Here is a 27,534-nt window from a genome sequence, read left to right as displayed (position 1 = left end):
TCTGAGTGATTCTCTGGCTTGCACTTTCCTTAGTAGGCTGATTTGAAGAAGCCTTAGTCTTTTGATTATCTTGCTCATTGGGCTCATTTCCCAGTGGTAGCAGAGTTAGGAGAGCTGAAGACTGGATAGGGGCTGCTGGGCTGGGCACCAATCAGTGTCCAGGCAGCTGCTACTTCCCTATGCTTCTTCTGTCAGAGGGATTTTTTTTCCCCCAGAAATAGCATATTGGCCCTGCTTCTTTTTCTAAACACCCCTCTTAATGGATTTCATCTGAAGGACATCTCCTTTAACTTACCTTCCTATGGTTGGCATTTTGTTTGTGTTTATTACTATGCCACCATCATCCAAGTACCTGAAGACCTTGGTGAGGGACTTTTTTTTTTCTTTTTTCTGTATTTAGGACAGGGTCTATAGGGTCTCACTACTTAGATAGGACTCGTAGTGATTCTCCTGTTTTCAGCTCCCCAAGTGCTGGGATCACAGGCGCGTGCCACCACACCCAGCCTCAATGCTGCCTCAGCGTGCCCTGAGGCAGGGCTGCCATGGCACACAGGGCACTGAACCCCAGCCACTGTGTCTGCCTAAGCAGGTGCTTTAGACCACTGAGCATTCAAACCGGCCCTGGTGAAAGACTTTTGAGTGTCTAGTGAGTACTATGGCTCCTCACTGACTTTTTACTTTACTTCCTCCACTGGTTTTAGGATCTCAATTTTCAATAGTCATTATTGAATGTCTGTCATAGGCTAAGCTGTGTATGATACAAAGTGAGCCAACCAGAAAACAGGTTGTCACAGGAGAAGAAATCAGTGCATGTATAATGATAAGAGAAAACAACTTGAGGTGGAATACAATTAATTACCAATAGTTTGAAAGAGGGAGAGAACATTGGGACTGGCCAACTAGGAGAAGCGTCATAAAGAAACCTGATAAATACAAGCTATATTAATAAGTTACACCTGTACCTTTAAGTCATTCTGTCTAGAGGTCAGAAAATACTTAAATTACCTCATACATGAAGTGAGAAACACAAGTTGAGCCAGAAAAACATGTAACACATATAAAGCAAGGAGGCTTTAATTCATAACAAAGACATATGCTGTACATAAAAACAGAATGAAATTAAAGACAGTTTCTGACATTCCTAAAACTTGACATCCAGAAGGCTAACCAAACAGAGGAAGAGACAAAACTATCAGAAGTGACCACTTACTTACGAACCTTCTACAGATTTCCCAAAGCAACAGTCTTTCCCCAGTCTCAATATGTACCTAAGGTGTGCTATTTTCCTCCTCTCTATTCAGGTAATATTTATTCGGGAAAAAAGCAGTGGCCGACTAATTATTGATGGTCTTCGCGTCCTAGAAGAAAGTCTTCCTTCTACTGGAACAGCCTGGAAAATTAAGGGTCCCATTTATTTGGGAGGAGTGGCTCCTGGAAGGGCTGTGAAAAATGTCCAGGTAATGTAGGCATGACATGGTCAGTGACCCTTAGAGCTGGAAGATCACCGCATTAATCAGCTTTCCCGTCACTGAGTTGCATTTAGCTCGTGGCTTAGGGAATTTAACTACAGTTGGCTGACTCCAAGGCAGAAGCCACAGAGTGAAAAGGCAGGACGGAGCAAAGTTACTTAGTCCATGGCGGCTGGGAGGCAGAGCAGGGCACAGAGCCAGAGAGGAACAGGCAGGAGCCATAGACAGCACCTAAGGTCACACCTCCAAGACTGGCCCAGACACCCAGGACCTTGTCTCACTAACCTGCTAGATGTTTCTTAATCCAGTAAAGTGGACAGCTCAGGGTTGGCAGTGACAATACTTAATGCAGATCCTTATTTTACAAAGTAGCAAACTAACAATAAAATTTTTACTGGAGATGGAATAAAGAAGTGAGTTTTGTTTACAAGCTATCTGTCTGCCCTGGAGCATTATGAAATCAGAAGTCATCTTTTGATTTTAAAATATAAGTAAGATTAAAAATTGTTTTCAGTGATATAAAGTATCATAAAAGTTAAGTATCAAAAATATTTCTTCAAAAAAATATATTTGTTCAGTAAATACCTATATCTTTAATATAAAGAGATACCAAAATCAGAAAGCAAGTTGTTACATTACTGTGTTGGAAAAATAAATGATTCAGATCATTATGTAAACAACAACTCCATTTTTGTTTCTTACACATACTCACAATTTGTAAAAGTGCAAGGAATGTAGGAACTCCAGGAGAAATGAGGGGACTGTAAAAATGTTCTTTATATAATTTAAAATTTAAACATAATGGACTTTAAAAACTAGCAGTAAGAGTAATACATCAAAGGAATAATTTTTAACACACAGATTTTAGTACAAAGTATTAATGCATTTCTGAGGTCTATTAACATGTAGATAAAGCAAAAAGGGGGTTTAAGTTTTAGGTAAGCAGCCTCAATTTCTTTCTTAAAAGTAGAGTATGAAATTACTTATCTAAAGTAGCCAAATTTTCATTTCCTATAGTATGATATATTCTCAATTATATTAACATTTGATAAAGCCAAAAATACAAGTTTTCCCATGTTTATTTAGATTTGAGAGTTTTGCTAACCCTCAACAACATTAGTGATTTTGGGCACAGATATCATTTCTTAAAGGAACACACTATAAAACTTTCAACATTTAATTTGAAAGTCCCAGCTGCAATTTACTTTGTCATGGTATGTGTAAAATTTTTAGAGCTTAATTATGACAAGCTGATCCTATCAAATACAAAATTCCAGGCTCAAAGAACTAGTTAAAAATAACTACCTGGAGAAATAGTGGCCTAAAATAACTAAGAACTACTTGCTTTCTCTCCAGACGCAAGCTCTTTCTTTTTGCTTCTCCATAGTGCAGCTATTGAGAACATGGATTTTAAGGAAAGTCTTCTTCTTTCAGATTAACTCCGTCTACAGCTTCAGTGGCTGTCTCAGCAACCTCCAGCTCAACGGGGCCTCCATCACGTCTGCCTCCCAGACATTCAGTGTGACACCTTGCTTTGAAGGTCCGATGGAAACAGGAACTTACTTTTCAACAGAGGGAGGATACGTGGTTCTAGGTAACATTCCTATAGTCACTTAAATATGCTTTGCCCCCCTCTACACACCGGTTAATTTTCATGCTCATTTGCCCATCCACTGTCACTGTGAGAAACTCACCTGGAGCTGGCTCCATGTTCTCAGACTCTCCAGCTTTCAGAACTGTGAGACAAATAAATCTCATTTTTATAAATCACTTAGTCTTACATGTTATAACAGACAATGGACTAACACTGACTTATGTTGAAAATACAAATCATGCAAGTATTTTTTCTCCTTAGAGATGGCCAACAGGGAATATTGAGGCTAGAATGAAAACTTAATAATGTCAAGCAGCCCTGGAAGAACACCTATTTCTCAAAGGACAACTTTCTTTCCTCCAAACCAAAATGCACTCTCCATCCTTCTCTGTCCTCCCTGACAGCACTTGTCTTTAGCTACCAAACTTCAGGATTCAGGCCATCTTGGTTCCTTCCTGTGCTGTCCCATGGTCTGATCTACATCAGCTGTTGGTCACTGTGCTCCTCTAAGTAACTCACTTTGTTTTAGCAAGAAGCATCATCTCCACTAAAAAGTTCCACTTTTAGTGGAAAAGTTCCCTCACCTTGCAATACCACCACATAGCACTATCCTTCAGAGGTTTTTTTTTTAATGTATTTGGTTGTTGCAGGGTCTCACTACACAGCTCAGACTCGTGGTGATCCTCCTGATTTCAGCCTCCCCAGCACTGGGATGACAGGCATATGCCACTACACATGGACTCTAGCTGGCTCAGCCTGCCCTGAAGGCGGGGCTGGTGCCACATGTGGTACCAGGATCGAACCATGGTCCCTGTGCTTGCCTAAGCAGGTGCTTTAGTCTGCTGAGCTATCTCGTCAGCCCCCCAAAATCTTATTTCTCAATTTTTATACTCCTCAACCATTACTCTGTTTATTCCAGTTTTTCTTCTATGCTTCTTGTATGGCAATCCCTGTACAAGATGGTGGAATAGGTCTAAAAATGAACTCCTAGGAAACTGCATACTTATTGTCCAGTTTATTCCAACAAATATTCTGCTGAACAATCATAAAGTGTAAAGAAAGTACCAAAGTAGGTGATAGGAATGAGGACAGGAAAAGTATATAAAACTACACATTCCCTGGATTCAAGGCAGTTAAATACTTTGTAGGACCCTGGGTGAACTCTTCTTGAACAACCATGCTTGCCCAAAACAGCAAGCGGAGGAAATTTCTGTCTCATGATGTTACTTTCCTCCCCCACTCCCTCCTCTTAGCCCTTCACTAAATCATAGTGATAAGAACTTTTAGCAGTTTGGGAAGCTTGAAATGTAGAATAAACTGTATGACTTGTACTCCATATACTAATAGCAGGAAATTTTTCAGAGTGAGTTATAAGGAGCTAGGTCAAGTGGACAATATTAAGATGCCCAGGCTTACAATAAGCCTTTTAGAGTGAACACAGCTGCAAGTAAGAAGTACCTTGGATCACCATGATACGAGCTCCTAAATACTTTGAAGACTCCCTTTTTCCTTTGAAATGTGTTTCAGCAGAGACACATTAGGTTTTTGTTGAAGAATTATTGTCAACTACAAATGTGCTTAAGTTGGCTCCCTAGCTCAGTGACCTTGTGAAATAAAGGTTGACTTCTACTCTTGGTCACAACCTTCTGAGTGTGAGTCTCCACCCACCCTCACACACCTCCTTCTCCTGTACCTAATCTCCAGGTGTTTGTTGCTAAAACTCCTTCCACTGCTCAGATGGCCCTGTCCTCTTCAACTGCTGAAATAATTTATGCTGCTAGTTGAAATCCATTTCTTCTCCCTTGAATGCCATAACACTCAGAACGTTTCATCCCATCCTCATGTTCTACAAGAGTGATAAGTTCATTCGTTACCTTAGTACCCCATAGTTTTCTATGAGTTTACCACAAAAACTGGCACTTACAACTTAACTTGTGAAATGACATCAAACTTCTGGAATTAGCTTTGAAAAATACAGAAATACAAAATCACACCATAGCTACATTTACTTTGCTCTCCTTGAGAGTTCACCATATTTATCTTGACAGATGAGTCCTTCAATATTGGACTGAAGTTTGAAATTGCATTTGAAGTTCGTCCCAGAAGCAGTTCTGGAACCTTGGTCCACGGCCACAGTGTCAACGGGGAGTACTTAAATGTTCACATGAAAAACGGGCAGGTAGTGTCTTTTAAAAGTTAACAGTTCATTTTATCTAACCTTGCATTTGGTCTACAGCAGGTTTGTTTCACAGCTTTATATCATCAATCTTTCTAAATGGAAAAATACATAAGCTATAACATGAAATGTAAATGTGGGCAATGTTTGGATTCACATTCACATACGAGGAGTTGTCTTGCTTAGAAAATGATTTGATTAGTCATAAAATATGATAAAGCTAGCAAAAGAAAAACATAGTTTAAAAAAAGAATTAGAGCAAATATATCCAATTATCAAAATCAATAAACACAGAAACTATCAAAAACATCTTTTAAATATTATATATACTCTGTGTGTATGTGTATAATTCCAAAATACTAAAAATAAAATTGTCATAATCAAACCATCTTACCCTAAAATATTACTGAGGAATATTCATGAAAGTATTCAATAAATATTCATGAAAAGGCTTGTTTTCATTGTGCCTCCAACATAATATACCTGAATTTATGTGGGTTCTAATAGATTGTTAAACCCTGAAACAACAGAACTTACTCCTTCATGGTACTTACATTACTGAAAGTTGTGTGCTATTGTAAGTGCTTGATATTAATTAACTTGTTCAGCCTTTCTAATATCTCTAGGAATGGGTAATATCATCACTCTGATTTTATAAATGTGAAAATTGAAACAGAAAGTAAGATAAATAGGAGCCAGGGAGTCTGGCTTCAGAGTCTGTGCTCTTTACAAATATTTAACATGCTTTGTATACTATAGCTTATCTTTAGCAATCAAAGAAATCTGTTGTTACATTTCTTATCATTCTTCTCTTCTGTCTTTTCTCCAGTAGGATTATTTTGTTCTCCCAGGAGTATAATCAGTATAGAGTATTTCTATTACTTACCAAAGGTTGACCCCTTGTGTTCAAACTGCAAAGCAAATCAAGTATGGCTCTTTGTTTTAAAACGTTGTTTCTCTGTGTGGATTTTTATTAAAGGATTGTTTTGCTGTGGTAAATTATTTTAAAAAATCAAAAATTAAACTATTTAATGTGGCCTGTCATTTTCAGGTCATAGTAAAAGTCAACAATGGCATCAGAGACTTTTTTACCTCAGTGACGCCCAAGCAGAGTCTCTGTGATGGCAGATGGCACAGAATTACAGGTGAGAAACTCTGAGTGTCCTTGGTTTCTTTACAAAGCTGAGCCTGTTGGTGAGGGTGTGCAAAGCCCTCCACCACAATGCAAGTAAAAATCAATAACTACAACAAAAAAAGATGAGCCTGCCTAACCACCTGGGGGACAACGGCATGGCAGAACTTAACTGCAACTTTAATAGGTGACAGTTTAAAAGGCAGCCAAAGAGAACCAAGTGTTTTTTCATTAGAATGCTTACAATGAACCCACATGAGATCTGAAGCTATGAATGCTTTCAAAATAGTGCTAGTAGTACTTTATATAATATATAGCTTACATAGTTAAAAAAAAATGTTGCAGGAGTATCCTATACATTCTCCCTTTAGAAAGAAAATGTTACACTGATTGCCCAATTGAACATTGTTACACATAGTCAATTTTGTGTGTGATGTAGAAGAATTTGGGGGGTCTTATTTTAGAATAAATAAAAGCCATTTTGTTAAAAGAAATAGTCTCAATGTAAAAAGTCATTAGTTCAGTGTTACAGCTAGTCTTTCCCTATATTTCAGTTATCAGAGACTCCAATGTGGTTCAGTTGGATGTTGACTCTGAAGTGAATCATGTGGTTGGACCCCTGAATCCAAAACCAGTTGATCACAGGGAGCCTGTGTTTGTTGGAGGTGTTCCAGGTAAGAGCTGCTTAGCAGGGACAAGGTTCCAAGTCCACAGCAAATTCTCAAAACTGTTATTGTGAACAGAGCCATGTGTTTTCATTATTCACCTAATAATTCAAAGGATTTTCTATACAATGTCCTTTTATAAAAAAAAAAAAAAGCACACTGAAAATTTTGACTTTTCAATCCAAGTACCATACCAAAGTAATACATGAGGACCAGTAGATACTACTCCCATTTTACCATTCTGGCTTATTTTTATCTTCCTTTTACATACCCTCCATACAGACACAGTGAAACACTATCACAAATAAAGTCAGTAGTACTGCTCTATGTACTCAAAACTTTGAGAAAAATAGTTTGTTGATAAATGCTTCCCTTCTGTAAGTGGAAAGAATACAGTTCTTCTTGCCCAGGACATGTGTGAGTTGTGAAAACTGGTATAAACCACACATGACTTGGTTCTTATATATGACATTCCCTAAGAGAACTAATTCCTATATAGTGACATCTTTAGGACAATTATAGACCCCCACCATATTTATCGTAAAGGAGAGACTATGTCTTTGGGGGGGGGGGTTTGTTAGTTTTGATTTTTTTTTTTAACCTTTTGTACCCGGAATCAAACTCAGGACCTAGTGCTTGTGCTTGTCAGGCAGGCGCTGTGCCACTGAGCTATATCTCCAGCCCCATGTCTTTATGTTGAATGTTATTGTTCTACACACTTTCCTAACTTGGAAAGACTGAGCTCTCCATGGCTCAGGAGAAAAATATAAAAAAGACATATGTAAGCTTTCACATCTGGTAGAATTTGGTGGAGATTTGAACAATCTGCTCGTTAGATTGAGTTGGAGAAGGCAGCTGATGTTTTAATCAAGAGAATGAGAAAGTACAAATAAAAAGCATCACACCACTAGGACTTTTCCAAAATAGTGGCAACTGAGTACTCCTCTCCTTTCTAATGGGAATTTTCCCAGTACCGATATTAACAATGAGAGTAACTCAGGGGCTGAAAGAAATATTTGAGAACTCGAAAAAGCAACGCTTCCTCTCTTTGACTTTCCCCAGTCCTGTCCTCTTGCCCTGGCTGTGGCCCTGAAAGGGATTCTGGCACAGGCCACCAGTGCCTTTCCTGCAGATACACTGGGTAATGCTTCACATCAGTCTTACATTTTTGCACATTGCTTCCTTCCTAAAAACCACAACATAGTTTTAAATATTTCTCAGGTTGCCAAAGGTGCACTGGATCAAATTTAGCATAGCATGCAGATCCTGATCATCTGCTGCCTCCTTGCCTCTGGCTCTGGGATCTCCCCAGACCTTCAGGGACTTGAAGTTCCTTCATTGTTCACTGATGTGTTCTTCATTCTAGGCTTTTTTTTGTTTCAGGCCCTTCTCTGAATGATTGCACAGACTTCAGTCTCTGGGAGATGCTGCTCTCCCTTTTCCCCTGTAATATCTTTTCAAGCAAGAACTTTCCTACTTCTCACCTACCTAACTCCACAGTGACATTTAGGACTTGGCTCTGCATCTCATTTACACATACAGTCTTCTCTAGGGTGCACACCAATGCTGTAGCACTTCTTACCATATACTGTAGAAGCTAAAGAGGACACTCTCTGCTGACAGGAACAGGACGTACTCAGCATTTCCTCTGTCTCTACTAAGCACTGTGCTAAGCTTTGGGGCATGAGGACAAAACAAGCATGGCCCTCTCTGAAAGAGTTGCAGTACTTGCTCTTCTCTTTTCACTAAAATTACTTATCATATAATTCATACAAATGCTTCTCTTTTACCTTTGTGTTTGTTTTAACTCTGATCCTAACCTCACACACACTGCTATCATTAAACCCCACAGACCAGGTGTACAAGACAGACCTAAAACAAATTCAGCCTTAATGAAACACACAGTGAATATAAATGTTTGGGACTGAAGGAGCGCACAAGCACGAGCAGGCTGGGGAGCCTAACCACCCGCCCACTGTACCACTGCAGCTCCTATTTCCACCTAGGCATCGTGCCCAGAAGCCTAGAACAAAAGCAATTACAATGAATGTAATTCATTATATTATGTTGAGCTACTCAAGATTAATTCCAGGAAAATCACATTAGAAACAAAGGCATTAAGAAGGATAACAAAAGAAATTAGGTGTAAGTATAACCCTGTATACCTGAATTCTCTTGTAACTCCAGCCACACTTACTGCTCATAACTGAGCTATTTCTGTCACTAAAAGGCTAACACATGAAGTTAAGAAGGTTACCATACCAAAAGATGTTAGTTTAAAAATCAGAATGAAATGTTAGAAAACAATTAAATTAATGGAGCTCACACATTGGTCTAACCATACGTTTCTACACTGAAAAGCCTTATTATTTTATATAATCAGGCCTTCACCTAGGAAAGTCCCTCTTAAAATCACATATTGGGTTTTTTTTTAATCAATTACTTATAGTCTGTGGAACCCTCTTCTGTTGCTACCTACAATTTCTGTGATGAATTTTGCAGATAATTGATATATGAATTTTTTCCTACATCTGATTTCCTCCATGAACCAAAGAATAGAAAGCTCGACAGAATTAATACCCATGTTCAAACTCTAGTCTGCAGTGGGCACAAAAGTATTAGGTGTCCCAGCTCCGTCTCATAGTCTTTGCTATTCACTCATTTATTTTTATTCTGAGGACATGCACTAAACAGGCTTGAAGAATATATATAGTCATACTAACCTAGAAGCAAATTGATCTCTCAGGCCCTCCCAAGTCTAAAACTTCACAGTTATTATTCTAAAAAGAGAATGCTATTTGTACAATTTATTTTCAGTATATACCTTCACAGTTTCACTCTGCACTGCTTAGAAAATTACACCTGCACGATGGTGTTTAAGTTGCTGTCTTATTTTATGTTCTCTCTTGAGTTATTGTTCCTGTTTTCCATCTTTTATCAGTTACTGTTCACATCACTGTTTGTACGGGGTAAACTTTGACTAAATAGATTTTAATGTCATGATTTTTCTAAGCTCCCTAATTGCTTTAAATTACTTTGCTTCTTTCATCCCAACATATTTAATTGTGTCTGTACAATTAATACACAGAAGGCTTCTTCTAGATGTCTAATTAAGAAGAGAATGATCCTCTGCACACTGCAGGGCACTTGTGCTCAGGTGAAAATGTAGAGGAGTTACCACTACCCTATTTATAGTCCTTAAACCCCGAGTTCAGAAAAGTTATACTTTAACTCATTATTTTCTCATTATATCCTATGAGCTTGGCAAAATCGTGGAAGCTTAAGGGTAGAGGGTAATGATGTGAATTAAACGGAAACATTAACCATGTCCAAAAATTGTTTGGGAGCTAAAAATTCATTTTTCTTCTCAGGAAAGCACAGAAACTAAGTGAGGCTCAGGAGAAATTAACTCTTAAAAATCATAGGTACATTATGAAAATCCACTGCTGAGGCTTTACATGCAAGTGGTAAATTTGAGCTCTGAAAGACCACTGCATGATGCACAGTATTTGATCATGAAAACATGGCAAAACTTTAGGATTATGATGTGTTCGTATTACTTAAAAAGCAGAAAATGTTTCTACGAATTACAACTATATGGCATTGATGACACAATCATTTTGATGATGTAAATATTAGGCATATTTTAGAAGATAATATTTGGGCTTTGAAATGGCTCTGCTGTGATTTTTACTTTTCTCTCTTCAGAGTCTCTACTGACGCCACGCTTGGCACCCAGCAAACCTTTCACCGGCTGCATCCGCCACTTTGTGATAGACGGGCGCCCAGTGAGCTTCAATAAAGCAGCCCTGGTGAGCGGAGCTGTTAGTATCAATTCCTGCCCAGCAGCCTGAAGCAGCGCAGCACATGCCCCAGAGTTCCGAGCACTGAGCAAGCGAGCCAGCCTGGAGGGACAGCAGCGCCTCCTTGTGGTAGAAGCTCTCCTCTACCAGGAGGAACTTGAAAGGATTCATGAGGGACTGCACACTTCTCTCATTTTTCATTGGAATTCTTAACTTGGATCCAAACGTCTGCAGTGGACAGCAATCGAAGGAGGGGAATCTAGCTTGTATTGATTCAGTACACCTATATATTCTGCTGGTGAAATTGCTGTTCCTGTCTGCAATAAAATAGGAAGGAATTCTAAGAAAACACCTGTGCCTATTTTTAAAGTTCAGTTACATCCTCATTCTTCTTTCAGGGGCTGAAAACTTTCCATCTGTATGAAAACATCTTTGTCCTAAACTACCTCTTTGTATTTTGAAAAGATTTACCAATTTACATATAACCTAAAACTAGATGATAATTTATTTTTACCAGTTTTTGATATATCAGTATAAGAAAAGCATTTTAAGCTTATAGCAATAGTTATCAAGATTATTAAAGTACAGTTCATAAAGATTACCAGAAAATGTTAGAATAACATTTTTTCTAGCTACAAACAAAGGAACATCCAAAGTATCTTTTAATAACATATGAAGTTATGCTCTTGAAGGGTATTATTATAATACCATTATTATATATTATGTATTTACAGGACTCACCAAGAACATTACAACAAAGAAAAACAAAATCATAAAATTCGATTGAAAAACAGGAATGTCCTTTTTTTAAAGATCTTCTAGACTAGGGGTATACCTTCATGACACAGTATTCACTTAACATGCATAAAGCCCTAGGTTCAATCTCCACCACCACCACCACCCCAAAAAGAAAAAGTCTTTCTCTTACATACTTACATCAATACTTCTAGTCTTATTTCAATAATTTTATATTTTGTACAGTATCCATGCTCATAAATGCTAGAAAAACAGACTTGAATACTGTGGATGTTAGAATATTAATAATATGAAGAAAGAAATAAAAAAATTATACATGAGCGGCCGGGGAGATAGCTCAGTAGATTAAGCGCTTGCCCGGCAAGCGCAAGGGCCTGAGTTCAATCCCCGGTTCCACAAAAAAAAGAATAATTATACATGAGATGATTAAAAACGCTAAAAAAAGAATAAGATAAAATAGGCCCTGGTATCAGCAGAACTGATATAAACAAAATGAGTAACTATTGGTGGGATGGGCTATAAAATATTTTGGAGAATTACCAAAGAAAATGAAATCACCTCACAATTTATTGCCCAGAAAGGTGTGCGTGTGAAAGAGTGTTTATGTGTATTTATATCCCCCTTCTATCTTTCAATCGTGGGTATATGCTACTGATGAGATCATTAAAACAGTTTATATCCATTCATACAGGACTCACTAGGTGCCAGCTAGTCAGGACAAGCTGAAATTGATTACTATTTCATTATTTTATTACATTAATCCTACTGGTAACACTTGCAACTCAGGTATTTTGTTTGCACAGAAGCACTGTGGTTTTCCCTTGCTTTCTCACTTCTGAAGTTGGCCTGATACCCTCCACTGAGCTCTAAAGCAGGAGCCACAAACTCAAGGGGAAACAGACAGAGAGGTTCTCCTGCACATAGGAGTGATGCTGGTGGGGTTTCATGCAGGAAATCAAGAGAGCACCTGCTGTCAGCTCAGCCAACTGTCACCATAAAAGAGCACAAGTCCAGAAATGCCAGGATTTAAAAAAAAAAAGTAGGAATGTAAAATTTGGGGAGTTTGAAATAGCCTGATTTTTAGTTGGCAATTAAAGCAATAACCACCACAGGGAAAAATACATACAGACTAAACAAAACCTTCTGAATGTGGCATATGTGGCTTGTCACCTAAAAACTAAACCTAAGTTTCCTCCATAAGATCCAAGAAGTTGGAAATGGCTCTAATATAACCAACTTTCTTTTCCAACACTGTCCTGGGGCATTCCAGAGGGAATGGGAGATTCGATCCCCAAGCGTACCATCCAAGTTGCTGACCTCCAGCAGCCCCAGGAGGCATGCATATACTCCATATATGTGGAACAAATCCACAAAAACTCTTTTAACTTCTCCCCAGTTTCCTGTGCCACCTCTTTGCAGGTAGTCGTGCACATTTTTATGGTCACAACTGACCAGCTCTTGAGCCACATATACCTCATAAATCCAACACAATGATCTTCTAAAACTGTGAATTCACCACTGTAAGAGCTTGAATCTGTTTCTCAGATGAAACCTCCTCCTTCTCCCAGAATCTAAGGGGAAGAAGTCAGATTTTGTTAGTGGAGCTTAATATGAGTACCTTACATGGAGAAATGTGAGTTAAGTCCTCACAGTAATTTTGAACAACTGCTCTGCCAGTTTAGTCACCTCAAAATGAGCAGAGCCTTCCACAGCCCTTATTTGGAGGAGAAGCCATTTTTAGGCACATGCCCTACCTCCCATATTGTGCCCATACCTGACTGGACAAGAAGGGCATCTTCCTGTAGCAGTGGTGGCAAACTTAGTGGTACATGTGCTACAGCAGGCTGTGTGTACTGCAGCTGGCTGCTTTTAATCACTGAAAGCTCTAAAAGGGTCACCATTACTGTTCTATAGCTTCCCAGGAAAGCAAAACCCCAATGCTTGGCATGAAAAGACAGAATGAACAAGTAAGTATTGAATATTTGAACTGGGAAACATAAGGAAAAGCAAGCATTTAGCAGTAGAGGCTAAAGCCAGAAGAATACTGTGTGAATGTACAATTTTAAATGTTTTCCACATGCATTTATAGACATATGCTGAAAGAAAAGGAAAGAATACTGGCATCTTCATTTGGTAAACCTAGGATGGTACATCCACCTATCCTTTGTCCAGGAAAAATCTTATCTCAGCTAAAAACTAGAAGAGCAATCTCAAAAAGACACTGGAATGGACTCTGAACTCTTATTCTATTGTATTGAACACAACAGCAAAGGGTATCAAGAGGAGCTTTCTTGCTAGGTCATTAAAACAGTAAATATACATTTAATTCACCAAATTTTGAGGTATGGAGCCTATCCATTTTCTTTTGGGACTGCTGAGATAAACCATGTCAGTATTATCAGCAGTACATACAATCGTACCACCGTAACACACACACACACACACACAGAGAGAGAGAGAGAGAGAGAGAGAGAGAGAGAGAGAGAGAGTGTTTATCTAAAGAGCCAGAGAAAATATAACTGTCCAAAAATGTAACCGACATAAATTTTTGTCTGTGCTACTCACAGATGTGACACATGTGCCCAGAACAGTGTTTGGCAAATGAGTAGATGCTCAATAAATAATCATTGAATGAACTTCAGGAAAGCAGACTTTCCATAATGGTTATACCCTCACCTCATCTCCAGAGGTACTTTGCAAATTTCCTGAGAATCTAAACAAAAGGAAAACAACATTCCTTCTCTGCCTAGGTTTCACTGAGAAATAGAGATACTTGACTTGTCTGAGGTTGTAGGGAGAAGACAGCAGGAACAATGCCACAGCCCCTCAAGAGAGGCAAGAAATACTTCAAGTCTTGGACAACTTGTCAAGTTATAAAATGAGAGAAAGAAGTGTGGCCACCCTGCACAAGCCAAACTTTATAAAACTCCCAGCACAAGGAACACCATTCCCAGAAGATTGCCAGAGGACAGGATAGGCAAGCACAGGGCAGACAAGACTGAGGGAATAGAGCTTGATAAGCTGCAGAACCATGGGAAAGAGAAGCACAAACAAAAGGAACACAGAATGGCACTGCCAGGCACTTGAATCTGTAACACTTGAATCTGTCAAGAATTCCTAAAGTATGTCAATGATGGCCACCCAGGATTGAGTCTGTCACCAACCTGACCAGTACATATTGACTTTACAATGAACTAAACCAGCAATATCATCAACAGTATATATTTACAAATTACCATGGATAATGACTTTTAATTAATGAGCTTATGCCAAATGACCATGGCTAAAGACTTCTGATTAAAAAGCTGATAGAGTAGCTTCAAGACGAAGCTGAACGTCTCCTTCCCAGCCACTGGCTGCCAGAAACTCATGGAGGTCAAGGATGAACACAAGTTTCACATGTTCTATGAGAAGCACATGGCCACAGAAGTGGCTGCTGACGCCCTGGGTGAAGAGTGGAAGGGTTACATGGTCCGAATCAGTGGTGGGAATGACAAGGAGGGCTTCCCCATGAAGCAGGGCATCCTCACCCACGGCCGCGTGCGCCTGCTGCTGAGTAAGGGGCACTCCTGCTACCGACCAAGTAGAACCTGGGAGAGAAAGCGTAAATCCACCTGAGGACACATTGTGGATGCCAACCTCAGCGTTCTCAGTTGGGTTATTGTAAAGAAAGGAGTGAAGGACATTCCTGGGTTGACCGATACAACTGTGCCTCGGCACCTAGGGCCCAAAAGAGCCAGCAGAGTTTGCAAACTTTTCAATCTGTCTAAGGAAGATGATGTCCACCAGTATGTTGTCAGGAAGCCCTTGAACAAGGAGGGTAAGACCCTAGGACTAAAGCCCCCCAGATCCAGCAACTTGCTACTCTGCATGTCCTTCAACACAAACACTGCCATACTGCACTGAAGAGAAACAAGAGGCTGCAGAGTATGCTAAACTTCTGGCCAAGAGAATGAAGGAAGCCAAAGAGAAATGCCAGGAGGAGCAGATTACCAGGAGACGCGGGCTGTCCTTTCTGAGAGCTGCTACTTCCAAGTTTGAGTCCAGTCAAAAGGAAAACGCTTAAGTAACAAATAAAATAGATCTGACCTCATAAAAAAATAAATAAATAAAAATAAAAAGCTTATAAAAGCATGATGCTGCAGAGTTTTCCTGAACTTAGAATATTCCCTAATAGAAGGGTTATCCAAAGAATATAAGGGAATGTGGTTGAAAATAATGGACTTAACAGATATCTACAGAGTGGTTCATCCAACAACATCAGAAAATATACTCTGCTTAGCAGCCCCCAAAACTTTCTCCAAAACAGACAATATTTTAAGCTATAAAGCATGCTTAAATAAGTACAAAATAACTGAAACAATTATTTTATACCTAACTGCTAACAGAAATAAACTAGAAATTAAGAAACCACAGAAACTATATAACTGACTTTTTGTTGGTAATTTAATAAATAGTTACCTCCTCAGTTGGAGATTAAGTAATACATTCATTAGAAACTGTAAGTAAACAAAGAAATGGGAGAACTATGTCTGACCCAAAGTCAGTCTTTTGGAGATTTCAGGAAGAGAGAACATCAAAAGTTCTCTTTTGATGAGAACTTTTGGCCTGGACATCAAAAGTGATACCTAAGTCTAATTATGTAAAAAGATGGACCTGAAATTTTTAATGATTGAATGACTGAAAATAATTTCAAGATGATTGCCAGGGAATTAAGGTGCAAGTGATAATTAATGCAACATCACTCTAAAGAAATGGGGGTTAGAACCACTGTCTATGCCTCATTAGCAATAAATTTAATTGATAATCTGAGCACCCAGGTGATAGTTTAAAGTCCTTAAAGATTAACCATAACTTTTGGGTATTTTTCCAAGATGCACAGAGCCTTCTTCCTTATCCAATATAATTACTCCTTAGAAGAACATTATCAAATCATATCAAAAACTAGTTTGGAAGGGCCAGCCAAATAGCTCAGCGGATTAAAGCACCTGCAAGCAGGCACAGGGGCCAGGGGTTCGATCCCCAGGCCTGCTGTGCCAGCCCCACCCCTGGGGCATGCTGAGAAGGCAACTGAGACTGGGCGTGGTGGTGTGCACCTGTAATCCCAGCACTTGGGAGGCTGTAAACAGGAGAATCACTGAGTCATATTTAGTAGTGAGACCATGAATACCCCATAGACCCTTCCCTAAAATACAGGGGGAAAAAACTAGTTTGGGGCATTTAATGAACATATTTGGCTAATTATCAGCCCAGCTGTAAACAAAAGAAGCTAAATGAAAACACATCAAGTGTTTAGAAATAGCCTTATCTTAGTCACTTTCTTCCTCACTGGACACAACATTCAACACACACATTAACTCAAAGCAGGAGTTTTCCAGGGCTCACATTCTTAGCCCATAATCCACTGGCTCCAAGAGTGATATGAGAAAGGGTATTCACATCATGGCAGCCAGGAAGCAGAGAATGAAGTGAAAAACAGAAAAGGGAGACATTCCCTCAATGACTCGCCTTTGCTGACCAGACCCTACATCCTAGTATCACACTTTGCTATAGCACCTCATGATTCAAAAGGCATGCTTGTGAAGACATGCTTTGGGGGAACATCTAGAAATACACCATGGCAGCCCCAACTTGGGAAGCAAGAGGGTGGGGCAGTAGTCATCCTCCCTCCAGAAAACTGATCTAAACTACTATGAATACATGAAAAGAAATCTCCACAAAACCTAAGGAAACCACATGAGATCCTGCTTTTTACATAACATACATTGCAGAGAGTAGGAAAAAGTTTTATATTATTCATAATACCATTCCCAAATTCAGATAGCATGATATGGAGAGACACAATCCACTTGAGCAGAGAAAAGCAAGCACAGGACTTAGCTTTCAAATCTAGTACCTGACACCATGATACAACTTACAACATGAGGCACTCTCATAGTTCCAGGAAGATGAGTTCCTCTTCTGGCCTGCATCACTGCTAGCCAACAGAGTGACCTTGGGGTTGGGATAAACCTCAGAGTAGGTAAGGCATCAGGATCACACACCTGGGCTTTTAGCTTTCAGCTAGGAAGTGGCTAAGGTGCAACTTTCTTCAGTAGTTCCAAATCAGGGTTCATCCGATACCAGCCACCTCCAGCATGCTGCCTAAGTTCAAATCCAATGAGATCAGAGTTGTGTACCTGAGATGCACCAGTGGTGAAGTCAGTGCCACATCTGCCGTGGCCCCCAAGATTTGTCCCTTGGGTAGGTCTCCATAAAAAAGTGGGAATGACATTGCCAAGGAAACTTTAGGACTATGGTGAAACTGACCATTCAGAACAGACAGGCTCTGATTGGGGTGGTGCCTTGTGCCTCTGCCCTGATCATCAAAGCCCTGAAGGAACCACCAAAGGACAGAAAGAAGCAGAAAAACATTAAACACGGTGGAAATATCACTTTTGATGAGATTGTTGACATTGCCCCACAGATGCAGCACCGGTCTTTAGCCAGAGAACTTTCCGGAACCATTAAAAGAGATCCTGAGGACCGCCTAGTCTGTGGGCTGCAATGTGAACAGCTGGTACCCTCATGACATCATAGATGACATCAACAGCAGTGCTGTTGGGTGCCCAGCTAGCTAAGGAGCATAAGAAAATATGTCAATAAAAAGATGATCTAACAAAATAAAAAAGGATCACATGCCTGGAATGGGATGGTTTGGCAGCCACAGGCTCTGGCTGTAATCAATCATTGCACTGAACAGCATTGATTAATGCTGTGATTAATCACTGCATTAAGCCCTGGCTGCCAAAGGCTTCTGCTTAAGGTACCCTCTAAGTCATGGGCTTAAGGTACCCTCTAACACTGCAATGGTGGAAGTATTCACGGGCTGAGGAACCTGAGAGATAACCCTGCACTGAAACTCTGGACAGGCTTATTCCTATAAGAAACTCTCAAACATGGTCAGACTAGGAAGACTGGATTGAATACCTACATTAATGTGTAGGCAGCAACTCATAGCCATAAATTGGGAACAACTGGGGAAATACGATGATATCAAATGGACACAAAATTTGTCCATTATAGTTAGGTACCAGAAATTAACTATAAAGAGATAGAGATGGTATAATAGCCTGACAAAGAATTCTAATTAGCTATTCTAACAATGCTCAGTAAATGTCAAGGAAATACAGAGAAATGATTCAGAAATTCATCAGAGAATTTAACAGAAGTATTGAAATAATTTAAAAGTAGACTAGGTTCCAGCTGATTGACAGCCATGCTGGACTTGAAATTCATCTTCAGTTATTGATACCAATCATCTACTCTAAGCAAGGTGATTTCTCAGAAGTTTCTGGTCCAGAAATATTACCATGACCCATTATCAGACACAGAAGACAGCAGACCCTGCATGTTTTACTGACTCTTATCTCCATCTTTTTCACTTAAATTAAACAGCACAACCATTGTCATCATCCAACAGTGCCACCACTTTTATTTGTTTACCAGATCATAATACGATACCGGCCCATTACTCTTGACCTAGTCAACCCTCCACCGAAGACTTAATGATGCTATTTAGGAGGACTTTCCCTGCTGCTTTGCGCAGGTGGCTTTCGCATTGTTGCATAGACAGTGATGGGAACATCAGTTATTGTCAGGCAATGACTTGCGGGGCATCTTCGGAGTTGCCTGAATGAAAGAGAAAATGACATGTAGTTAACATACTAAAAAAGGAAATCATTTTTAAAGCACCAGAGTTTGAGTATATATTTCACTTTTCGAAGTCCTCTGTTGTCTTTCAATATCATAAAATAACATAACACAAAGGAGCTTGTTAGGTAGATATTCTAGACTTATCTAGTAAAGAAATTGACTCTTGCCATATATTTATAAAAAATTAATAAACAAAAATAACCCTCTAGATATTCATTTCACAAGATATGTAGTGATGTGGTAAATGGCAGTAAAATGCATAGTTATAAACACAGGTGATAATTCTGTAGGAATTCATTAATTTATATATATATATATATATATATATATATATATATATATACCTTTAAAAATCACTTTAATTGATGAGGCTTGGGAGACAGCTCAGGAGTCTAAGCACCTGCCTGGCAAGCACAAGGACCAGGGTTCAGTCCCTGCTACCACATGCCATGCCAGCCACCAAAACCAGGCATGGTGGCATATGCCTATAAGCACTGGGGAGGCTAAGATAGGAGGATTACTGAGTCAGAGCTGCGTAGCAAGACCCTATACCAAATGAATAAATAAAAGATTTCTTAAAAAAATTTTAAATCACTTTAGTTGAGTGATTTCAAAAGCATAGTATTTCTACAAAAAAAAAAAAAAGAAAAAGAAAAAGGAACATACCATTTTAAATAATGTTCAAACATAGATGGGACTATCAGGTTTGAAACAGCTCTTAAATGACATCTAGTCCAAAGAACATCTGCTATCTGAATTACCTTTCCAACATTCATATAGAATAACTTATCCAATTTTGAACATCTCTAACGAGAAAGAACTCATTACTTTCCAAACTTATAAATGTCATCCTTGAATAATTTTGCTTTTTAAAGTATCTACCTCATTAAACTTAAACTGGCATCTGCAAAATTTCTAACCCATAAGACATAATAATATAGTACTTACAATTTTGCTATGGTAAAGAGAAGAAAAATGGAACAAATGGTATTATATTTTTTTAATTTTACAAAACTGACTTCATTCATAGACTCTTCATACTCTTTTTGCTTTCTTTCTGCCGTAAATTTGATCAAAGCCAAAACGAAACTAAATATAAATTCCAACTTGCTTTTGTATCCGCAGCCTTGTGCCTCTGGCAGCACAGTGTCCTGCGTGTACGAGCAGTGAAGGTTTACTTGAGAGTTATGTTTAACTGTGAAACTATCAACAAAGCAAGCTAGCCTGAAATTTACTGACTAGAATTGGTCTATCATCAAGACTTATAGAAGTACAAAATACAGACTCTTATATGTAAGATTTTAAATAATCCTGAGCTCTGTTAATACCAATTTAACAGCAGCAATGTTTGAATTCCTGGACTTTTTGTTGCTAATAGTCAGTATCGGTGTAACAGTGAGCGCTTATACTGATACCACCAGTGCACACTTCCTTGGTTGTCAGATGAGAAGATCTCACCTGTTTGGCGATATCTCATTCCTGTTACAGGCAGCACTGGAGTTCAGCCCTGATTCTCGTCCAATTGAAGAATCTCCTCCTTCCACTGGAAACCTCCTTGGCTGAGTTCCAAACCGTAAAACCATAATTCACTGAAAACCTACATAAGAAGGGGGTTATCTTCAGAGTTACTTGAATTTTTTCAATATTAATAGTTTTACAAGAAAGTAAAATATTCTATAAACATTTTTAAACATCTATAAAGTATGAAATACTACAGTACACAATTATCCCTTACTTACAATTTTAAGTCCTGTAACAAGACAGACACCACATGATAAAAGTGAAATGTGTCCTTTGCCCTCAGGATAGCATAACTGGACAGCAGTTAACATTAATGGGCTTCAAGTCCACTTCTGCTCTGTAAAAAAACTCTTTGCCTTTAAATTATTTCTCAAAGTTAAGCTGAAAATAACATTAGCCACTTCCAGAATAACAGTGAGGAATGATTAAGATTATATGAAGAGTGATGTTCAACTCACAGTAAGTGTTCAATCCATGCTACCCATTTTTCAGCAAATGGTGTAGAATATTAAATATGTATTGGTACGTATATGAATATATGACATATATATGACGGACACAAACAGGCACACACACAGGCACACAACTGCCTACTGTTGCTGCTATCAGGAATTCCTCCGCCTACTGCTCCTATCATTCACTTGCTAGGGCCAACTCATCCACTAAGTCTGAATTTACATTTTGATATTTTAGAGAAGTCTTTCATAAGTCTTATAACCTAAGTTTTCATAGGTACCCTTTATTTTTGTTTTCTAGTAGTTAAGGATAATCAGGATTTTTCAAATATGGTACCACTGACACTTGGGATCATATTTGGGGGAAAGCAGGATGCATCGTAGGGTGTTTTCTGTAGCCTTCATCAACTATATGCCCACTGCATCTCTCTCCCCAGTTGTGACAGTAAACAGCTTCTCCATTATTGCCAAATCTTCTGTAGTAAAGGAAAAGGATAACATTTTTCTCTGATAAGAAACACTGTCCAAATTTTTTTAAGTTCTTGTTCAATATCCCTTCCTTTCTGTATCACCACTGAGTTCTTAATACAGAGTAGTTTCCCAGCAGAGAGTCAGAATTTAGTAACTCTATCTTGAATGGATTTACATGGCTTCAACATTTGCCCACAATGGTTAGGAAAACTGAAAAGTGCCTTACAGCTAATCCTTACTCCTAGTACAGTATTCTATGCCCACTAAGTAAATGTTTACTGGCGATAATGAGCTAAATTCTTAAGGCTTAAGATTTTGGTTATGTAATGATTTTTATAGATGGTGTATCAATTTTCAAGAAAAAGTGCTCTGCTGACAGATGACTTAGTAAAACCATGATGAATTATATGGATTACTCTATCAGGATAGGAATTTGTAGCTTATTTGATCAAGGAAGCTGACTTACCAAAATAGGCTAAGTCTGATTCCTGTAGAGGTGAATAAATAAATTGCTTCTACTGACCTTCCATAGAAAGCTGGAACTGCCAAAGGAATGATGATCAAAGGTTCCAGTAACACCCAGAAATTATGACATCAGAAGATTCTTTGACATAGTTTCCTGCCTGCTAAAAGAGTCAAATGTTTCAATTTATAACTCCAGCAACAAGCTGAAACTTGGATAAGAACTAAGTATCTCTAAAATTATTTTTGTTGTTGACACTGCCTTCTTTTCCAACAGTAAACATATCAACCTATAAAGGAAGACATACAGATCAATCAATCCACACAGACTTATACATGTCTTTTCTAACTTTATGTCCCATTCCCCTCATTCTATCTCCTACACTTTTCCCCTAATAAACCAAATTAATCCAACCTAAATACATCGTTATCCCACTCCTCAAGCAGACATCAAATTTCCATGGAATTCTGTACACCCTGGACTCTTCTATTGCCTTGACTATACTTTCTTCCCTGTTTCCTTAAGAGACCCTTAAAATTCCCATATGGCAGGAATAATGGCAACTGCAAGAGGCAGAATACATATTGCACTGTCCTTGTTATCCCACTCCCTCGTCCCCAACTGTTCTCTCTGCTCATATCATATTTGCATTTCTCTGGACTGCTCTCCCTGTCCCAACCAGTTCTTGGCTTCTGTATCAGCAGCTTACCTAACAAAATGTCTGCCCTACTCAGTATTGCTTAACAGTAATTTTTAAGACATTTAATGAACATTAGTCTTCTTTTGGTGTTACAGTTTGTATCTAGATGTTCCCCTCAAAGCCTCATGCACTTATATGAAGTGGGCTTCTGGAGCTGGCTGGATCTACGAAATGTGATGCTAGGATTAAGAGTATGTGGTCCTTGGTTCTTAGTCCACTGATTGGATTAGCATAGTTCTGGGTGAGAAAAAATGGGAAGATCCACACTTTGTAGGTGGTACCACCCAAAAGGTTTACAGCCTGAATGGGATACAAAGGAAGGGAGGGACTGCTTCGCTGCTACTTCTGCTGCTGCTGCTTGCTGCCTCCTGCCTGCTCTGCTATGGACTGTTTTTTTCTCTCTAATGCTCCTCTGCCATATCACCCTGCCTTCAGCCAGCCAACTATGGACAGAAACCTCTACAAACTGTGAGCCAAAATTTAACTTTAATGTGTGAGTATTGGGTATTTTGTCTCAGCAATGAGACTAAGACAACCAATTTTTCAGTTTTAGCAGCTATTTACTAAATTACTAAATGGTAGGAAATTTTTATTTGATCCAAATCTTTTATTAATTCTCTTGTTTCAAAGTTCTGAGGGAGCTTGCAGGTTAGCTCAGTTGTTTAAATGTTTGTTCCAGCAAACCCAGTCAGGAGGCAGGGGAGCAGAGTTTGATCCCCATGTCCACATGCCTTACCATACCCGCCCTTACAGCAGCTTTAGCCAGCAAAAAAATAATAATAATAATCCTTCTCAACTTTTGCCTGCACAGGCAAACCCAGTCAGGTGCAAGGGACCACAGTTTGATCCCCAGCCCCAGGTGCCTTACCAGATCCACCCTTAAGGCATCTTGAGTCATCCAAAAAAAAGAAGAAAAGAAAAAAGAAAATCCTTCTCAACTTTTTACAAAAAAAAAAAAAAAATTAAAAAGGCTGGCCAAATAGCTCAGAGATTAAAGCACCTGTTTAGGCAGACACAAGGGCCGGGAGTTCAATCACTATGAGTCCGATCTATACAGTGAGACCCTGTAGACCCTGTCCTAAATACAAAAGAAAAGAAAAGAAAAAAAGAAATTCTGTATCATTGCTTTCAATGTTTTCTCTTTAATTTTTTTTAATCTTTTATTACTACCTATATATCATGCTACATTCCTACTATTGTGTTTTTATGATTTAGTAGAAAATTGGCACTTTACATCAGAATTCAATTTACATTAGGTAAAATCTGACCTCTACCCTCTTACTAGGGTGCTACTTTTGAATAAGTTGATCACCATGTTACCTTACAGAAATCTAAGATTAACTTACTGTGTCACACAGAAAATGAAATAATTGGTAGTTATTGTTTGCCTATGCATCATTAGAACCTACACGTATCTGTTCCTTTTAATGGCAAATTTTAATTATTACATTTTTAAGAGGAAGTAGAAGTGGGGAAATGACGAGTTTTAACCTAAGAATGAAGTGTGATGTTGACACCATGTTAGTTCTGAAATTCTAAGCAAGTCTCTAAAAGTTCATACGTAATATAGTACGTAAACTACAAAATAAAATATGTTGCCTTTAGTTCACATAATTTTCCACTATTTTTAACAAGTTCTTTTGGCACAAATTGTGCCAATTTTCTCAGATGGTAACACAATGAAAATGAGCAGTAATCTTGACGAAACTTCACAGTAACACAATAATAGAAGCCAAAATGAACTTGACTCTACAGCAGAACAGTGCAAAGCAATAAATAAGCAGAAATCTTCATTTAAAAGATGGTTAAATTTTTGAATAGTTTCATAATAAGCACAATAATAGTAATAGTCTTTTGATTTTCAGGATGCAAATTTGTAAGATACAGAAAACTAGTAATGTTTGAACTCATCATATCCTATGAAAATAGAGACATGAATTCAAGAAATATTTTCAAAGAATCCACCATGAGAATCAAGTCATGCTTGAGTTAAGTGTTAAAAGACTGAAAAAAGGACAATTCTAGCTCTGGTGAAGTTTATAGATTAGAATTAAATATATTCTATACTAGAATATCAAATCTAAATGTAAGGATGAGCAAGAATTAACTAGATTAAAATGGCTAGGAAGCAAAAATAAAGAAGATGGGACAAACAAAAACAGTATGTGAAAAAAAACCAAACAGTATGTGTAAGAATATCATATACTGGTAGAGGGAAATGAAGGATCAGAATGCTAGCATAAATACAACATAGAAAATAAAAAGAGGGGCCGGGGAGATGGCTCAGTGGAATAAGTTCTTCCCTGGCAAGTGCAAGGGCCTGAGTTCAATCCCCAGTTATGAAAAAAAAAAAAAAAAGAAAGAAAGAAATACAGTCTAAGACATAAGTACAAGTTAAATCAAGCAGGAGCTTCAACCTAAGTTTAGGATTTTAAGCGTTATCTTATGAGGAAAACAGCCTACCAAGAAAAATGTTCAATGTCTGTCTCAGTCACTTTTCTCTCACTGCTGAGACAAACTACCCAACACTCAAATTTAAAGAAGCAAAAATTTATTTAGCTCACAGTTCGTCGAGGTTTCAATACATACTCAGCTGGCTCCAAGGCAGAGTGGCACGTGGCAGAGAGCAGCAGTTCGTGGCAGCAGAAAACAGCAAAGAGCAAAGGAGGGGCAGCAGCTGTGGCTTCTAGCAAGCCCCTCTGCCCTCCTTACATTGTAATGCAGATTACCTGCCCCAGAGCAAGTGGAGCACTCACACCCATAACCCCAGCATAGGATCATGAATTAATCACAAACTCTAGAAGCTGCCCCAATGAACACATGAGGCTCTGGGGGGACACCTAGACACAAATCATAACAATGTCTCAGGATATACATTTAGGTTTCATTGATTTCTGTTACTTTTCTGTTTTCTGTATACAGTATTGGATCACTCCAATCTTTATTATTTCCTTCCCTCTATTACCTTAGCTTTGTCTTTTTTTCCCTAGTTTTATTTTTTATTTATTGTTGTATTTCTTTTTGATACTAAGAATCAAACCCAGGACCTCACATGCTATGCAGAAATTCTACCACTGATCTATACCTCCAGCTCTTTTTCTACTTTCTTAAGGGGGAAGTTTACCAACTTCAGATTTTCTTCTTTTATAATGATTTAATCCCATAAATTTGTATCAAAGCACTACTTTACCTACATTCACAAATTTTGAAATTTTTTACTTTCATTTTCTTCAGTTAAATTTTTCCTTTAATTTTTTTCAAATAGAAATCCATACAAAAATACGATAAAAATAATTTAAATTTTTCCTTTTGTTTCCCTTGAGGTACAAACAGTTAATGTAATTTACAATTACATTATTTAATCTTCAAATACTTGGAAATATTTCATTTGTGTTATTTATTTCTATTTCACTCCATTTTTGTCAAAGACCACTCTTTGTATGAACTGAATCATTTTAAGGCTTTATTTTATGGCTGTGAGATAGATTACCTTAGCAAATGTTCAATGGGCACTAAAAAATAAGTTGTCTCTTTATAATTATTATTGAAAGACGGTGTGTTGAAATCTCCAACTAGCACAAGGTGTCAGGGATCCAACCCTGTTCCCTGAGCTTTGCCTAAGCAGGCGCTTTAGTCTGCTAAGCTATCTGGCTGGCCCCATTTGGCAAATTTTCACTCATTGCTTCAAGTACTTTTCATTCTCTCCACTTGATGATTTCCAGAACTTTCTTTTCACACACTCTCTCTTCTCTGCATTCTACCTTGCAAAGTCTAGCTACATTGGTCTTCCAGAATTTTCAGTTGTCTCCACAACTCAGGATGACCATCATGATATATTTGGACTTAAATCATCAGAAAGGTACTAAGTCCAGCCCAGACTCAAGGAGCAGGAGGGACTACAGAAAAGCAGAGGCTAGATCAGTGAGTGCCTACCACACATCATATTCTGATTTGGCATCTGAGTATGCTTTGTACTACTTACAAATTTTCCCTGAATATTTCTGACTTTCTGAAGTAGAACTGAAGTTCTTATCCCTTTTATGATTATTTGGAGCCCACACACCTAGTTTTGGCCAGTTAAGAGTATTTATTAATTACCACAGCAAGATTTTCTAGAACTGCCTTTTTCTCTGCCACTCTGTTTTGGCATGAACTAAAACCTCCACTAACTGTGAGCTACAATAAACCTGTCCTCTCTTAATTTTGGATGTCAAGTATTTTGTCTCAGCAATGAGAAAAGTAGCTAAGATAATAAATAAATAATGAAATAAAATAAACCAGAAATAGACCAAATAATGGTAACCAGAGTGCCAGGGTGCCAAACAGAGAACAACACTTCTCAATGAACAAATATTGTGTGAAAAAATAAACATTTGTGCTTTACAGCACCAAGATTTTAAATTTATGCCAAAATATAACAAACTTTATCCTAGTTACTATAGACTTAGGTCTAGAACTATGCTCTGCATAAGAAAATATGCACCTAAAATATAAGTCATTGCCTTAATGGTCAAGTAATAGTTGCCAATGAAACTACTGCTGAAAGCTAAAGGACAATGATCTACATAATTCCATTACAACCATTGTAAATAAAAGCTTTAGGAACTGTGCTGACCTAGAAGTCTGATGATTTC

At 38.3% G+C, this 27,534-nt stretch overlaps 2 protein-coding genes and 1 pseudogene across 4 annotated transcripts in view; 2 read left to right on the top strand and 1 right to left on the bottom strand.

Moving 5' to 3' along the window:
* The window catches only part of Lama4 (laminin subunit alpha 4), a 172,418-nt gene extending 161,230 nt beyond the window's left edge, over positions 1-11,188 (top strand). For both annotated transcript variants that reach the window (XM_023706138.1, XM_023706137.1), the window contains 6 exons: positions 1,302-1,457; positions 2,904-3,063; positions 5,112-5,242; positions 6,291-6,384; positions 6,926-7,045; positions 10,745-11,188. In XM_023706138.1, the coding sequence (XP_023561906.1) occupies positions 1,302-1,457; positions 2,904-3,063; positions 5,112-5,242; positions 6,291-6,384; positions 6,926-7,045; positions 10,745-10,890 (807 nt within the window). In that variant the 3' untranslated portion in view covers positions 10,891-11,188. The remainder of the gene's footprint in view (positions 1-1,301; positions 1,458-2,903; positions 3,064-5,111; positions 5,243-6,290; positions 6,385-6,925; positions 7,046-10,744) is intronic.
* Positions 11,189-13,532: 2,344 nt separating this feature from the next.
* Positions 13,533-15,661, top strand: LOC101591360 (annotated as a pseudogene).
* Positions 15,662-19,040: 3,379 nt separating this feature from the next.
* On the bottom strand, positions 19,041-22,468 carry Fam229b (family with sequence similarity 229 member B). 2 transcript variants are annotated; one of them, XM_004645887.2, is made up of 3 exons: positions 22,204-22,468; positions 20,749-20,887; positions 19,041-19,266 (listed from the first exon to the last, which is right to left on the bottom strand). In XM_004645887.2, exons 2-3 carry the CDS (start codon positions 20,871-20,873, stop codon positions 19,149-19,151), a joined length of 243 nt encoding a protein of 80 aa, XP_004645944.1. In that variant the 5' UTR covers positions 20,874-20,887; positions 22,204-22,468; the 3' UTR covers positions 19,041-19,148. The 2 variants fall into 2 exon arrangements, with proteins under 2 accessions (XP_004645944.1, XP_023561913.1); XM_023706145.1 differs by having other exon boundaries at positions 19,047-19,266; positions 22,261-22,461.
* Between the last annotated feature and the right edge of the window lie 5,066 nt (positions 22,469-27,534).

The sequence above is a fragment of the Octodon degus genome, unplaced genomic scaffold (assembly GCF_000260255.1).
Source record: "Octodon degus isolate 3935 unplaced genomic scaffold, OctDeg1.0 scaffold00241, whole genome shotgun sequence".
In the NCBI taxonomy this organism is placed as follows: Eukaryota; Metazoa; Chordata; class Mammalia; order Rodentia; family Octodontidae; genus Octodon; species Octodon degus.
Note: the sequence above shows the minus strand (reverse complement) of the source record. Positions and strands in the feature narration are given on the sequence as shown.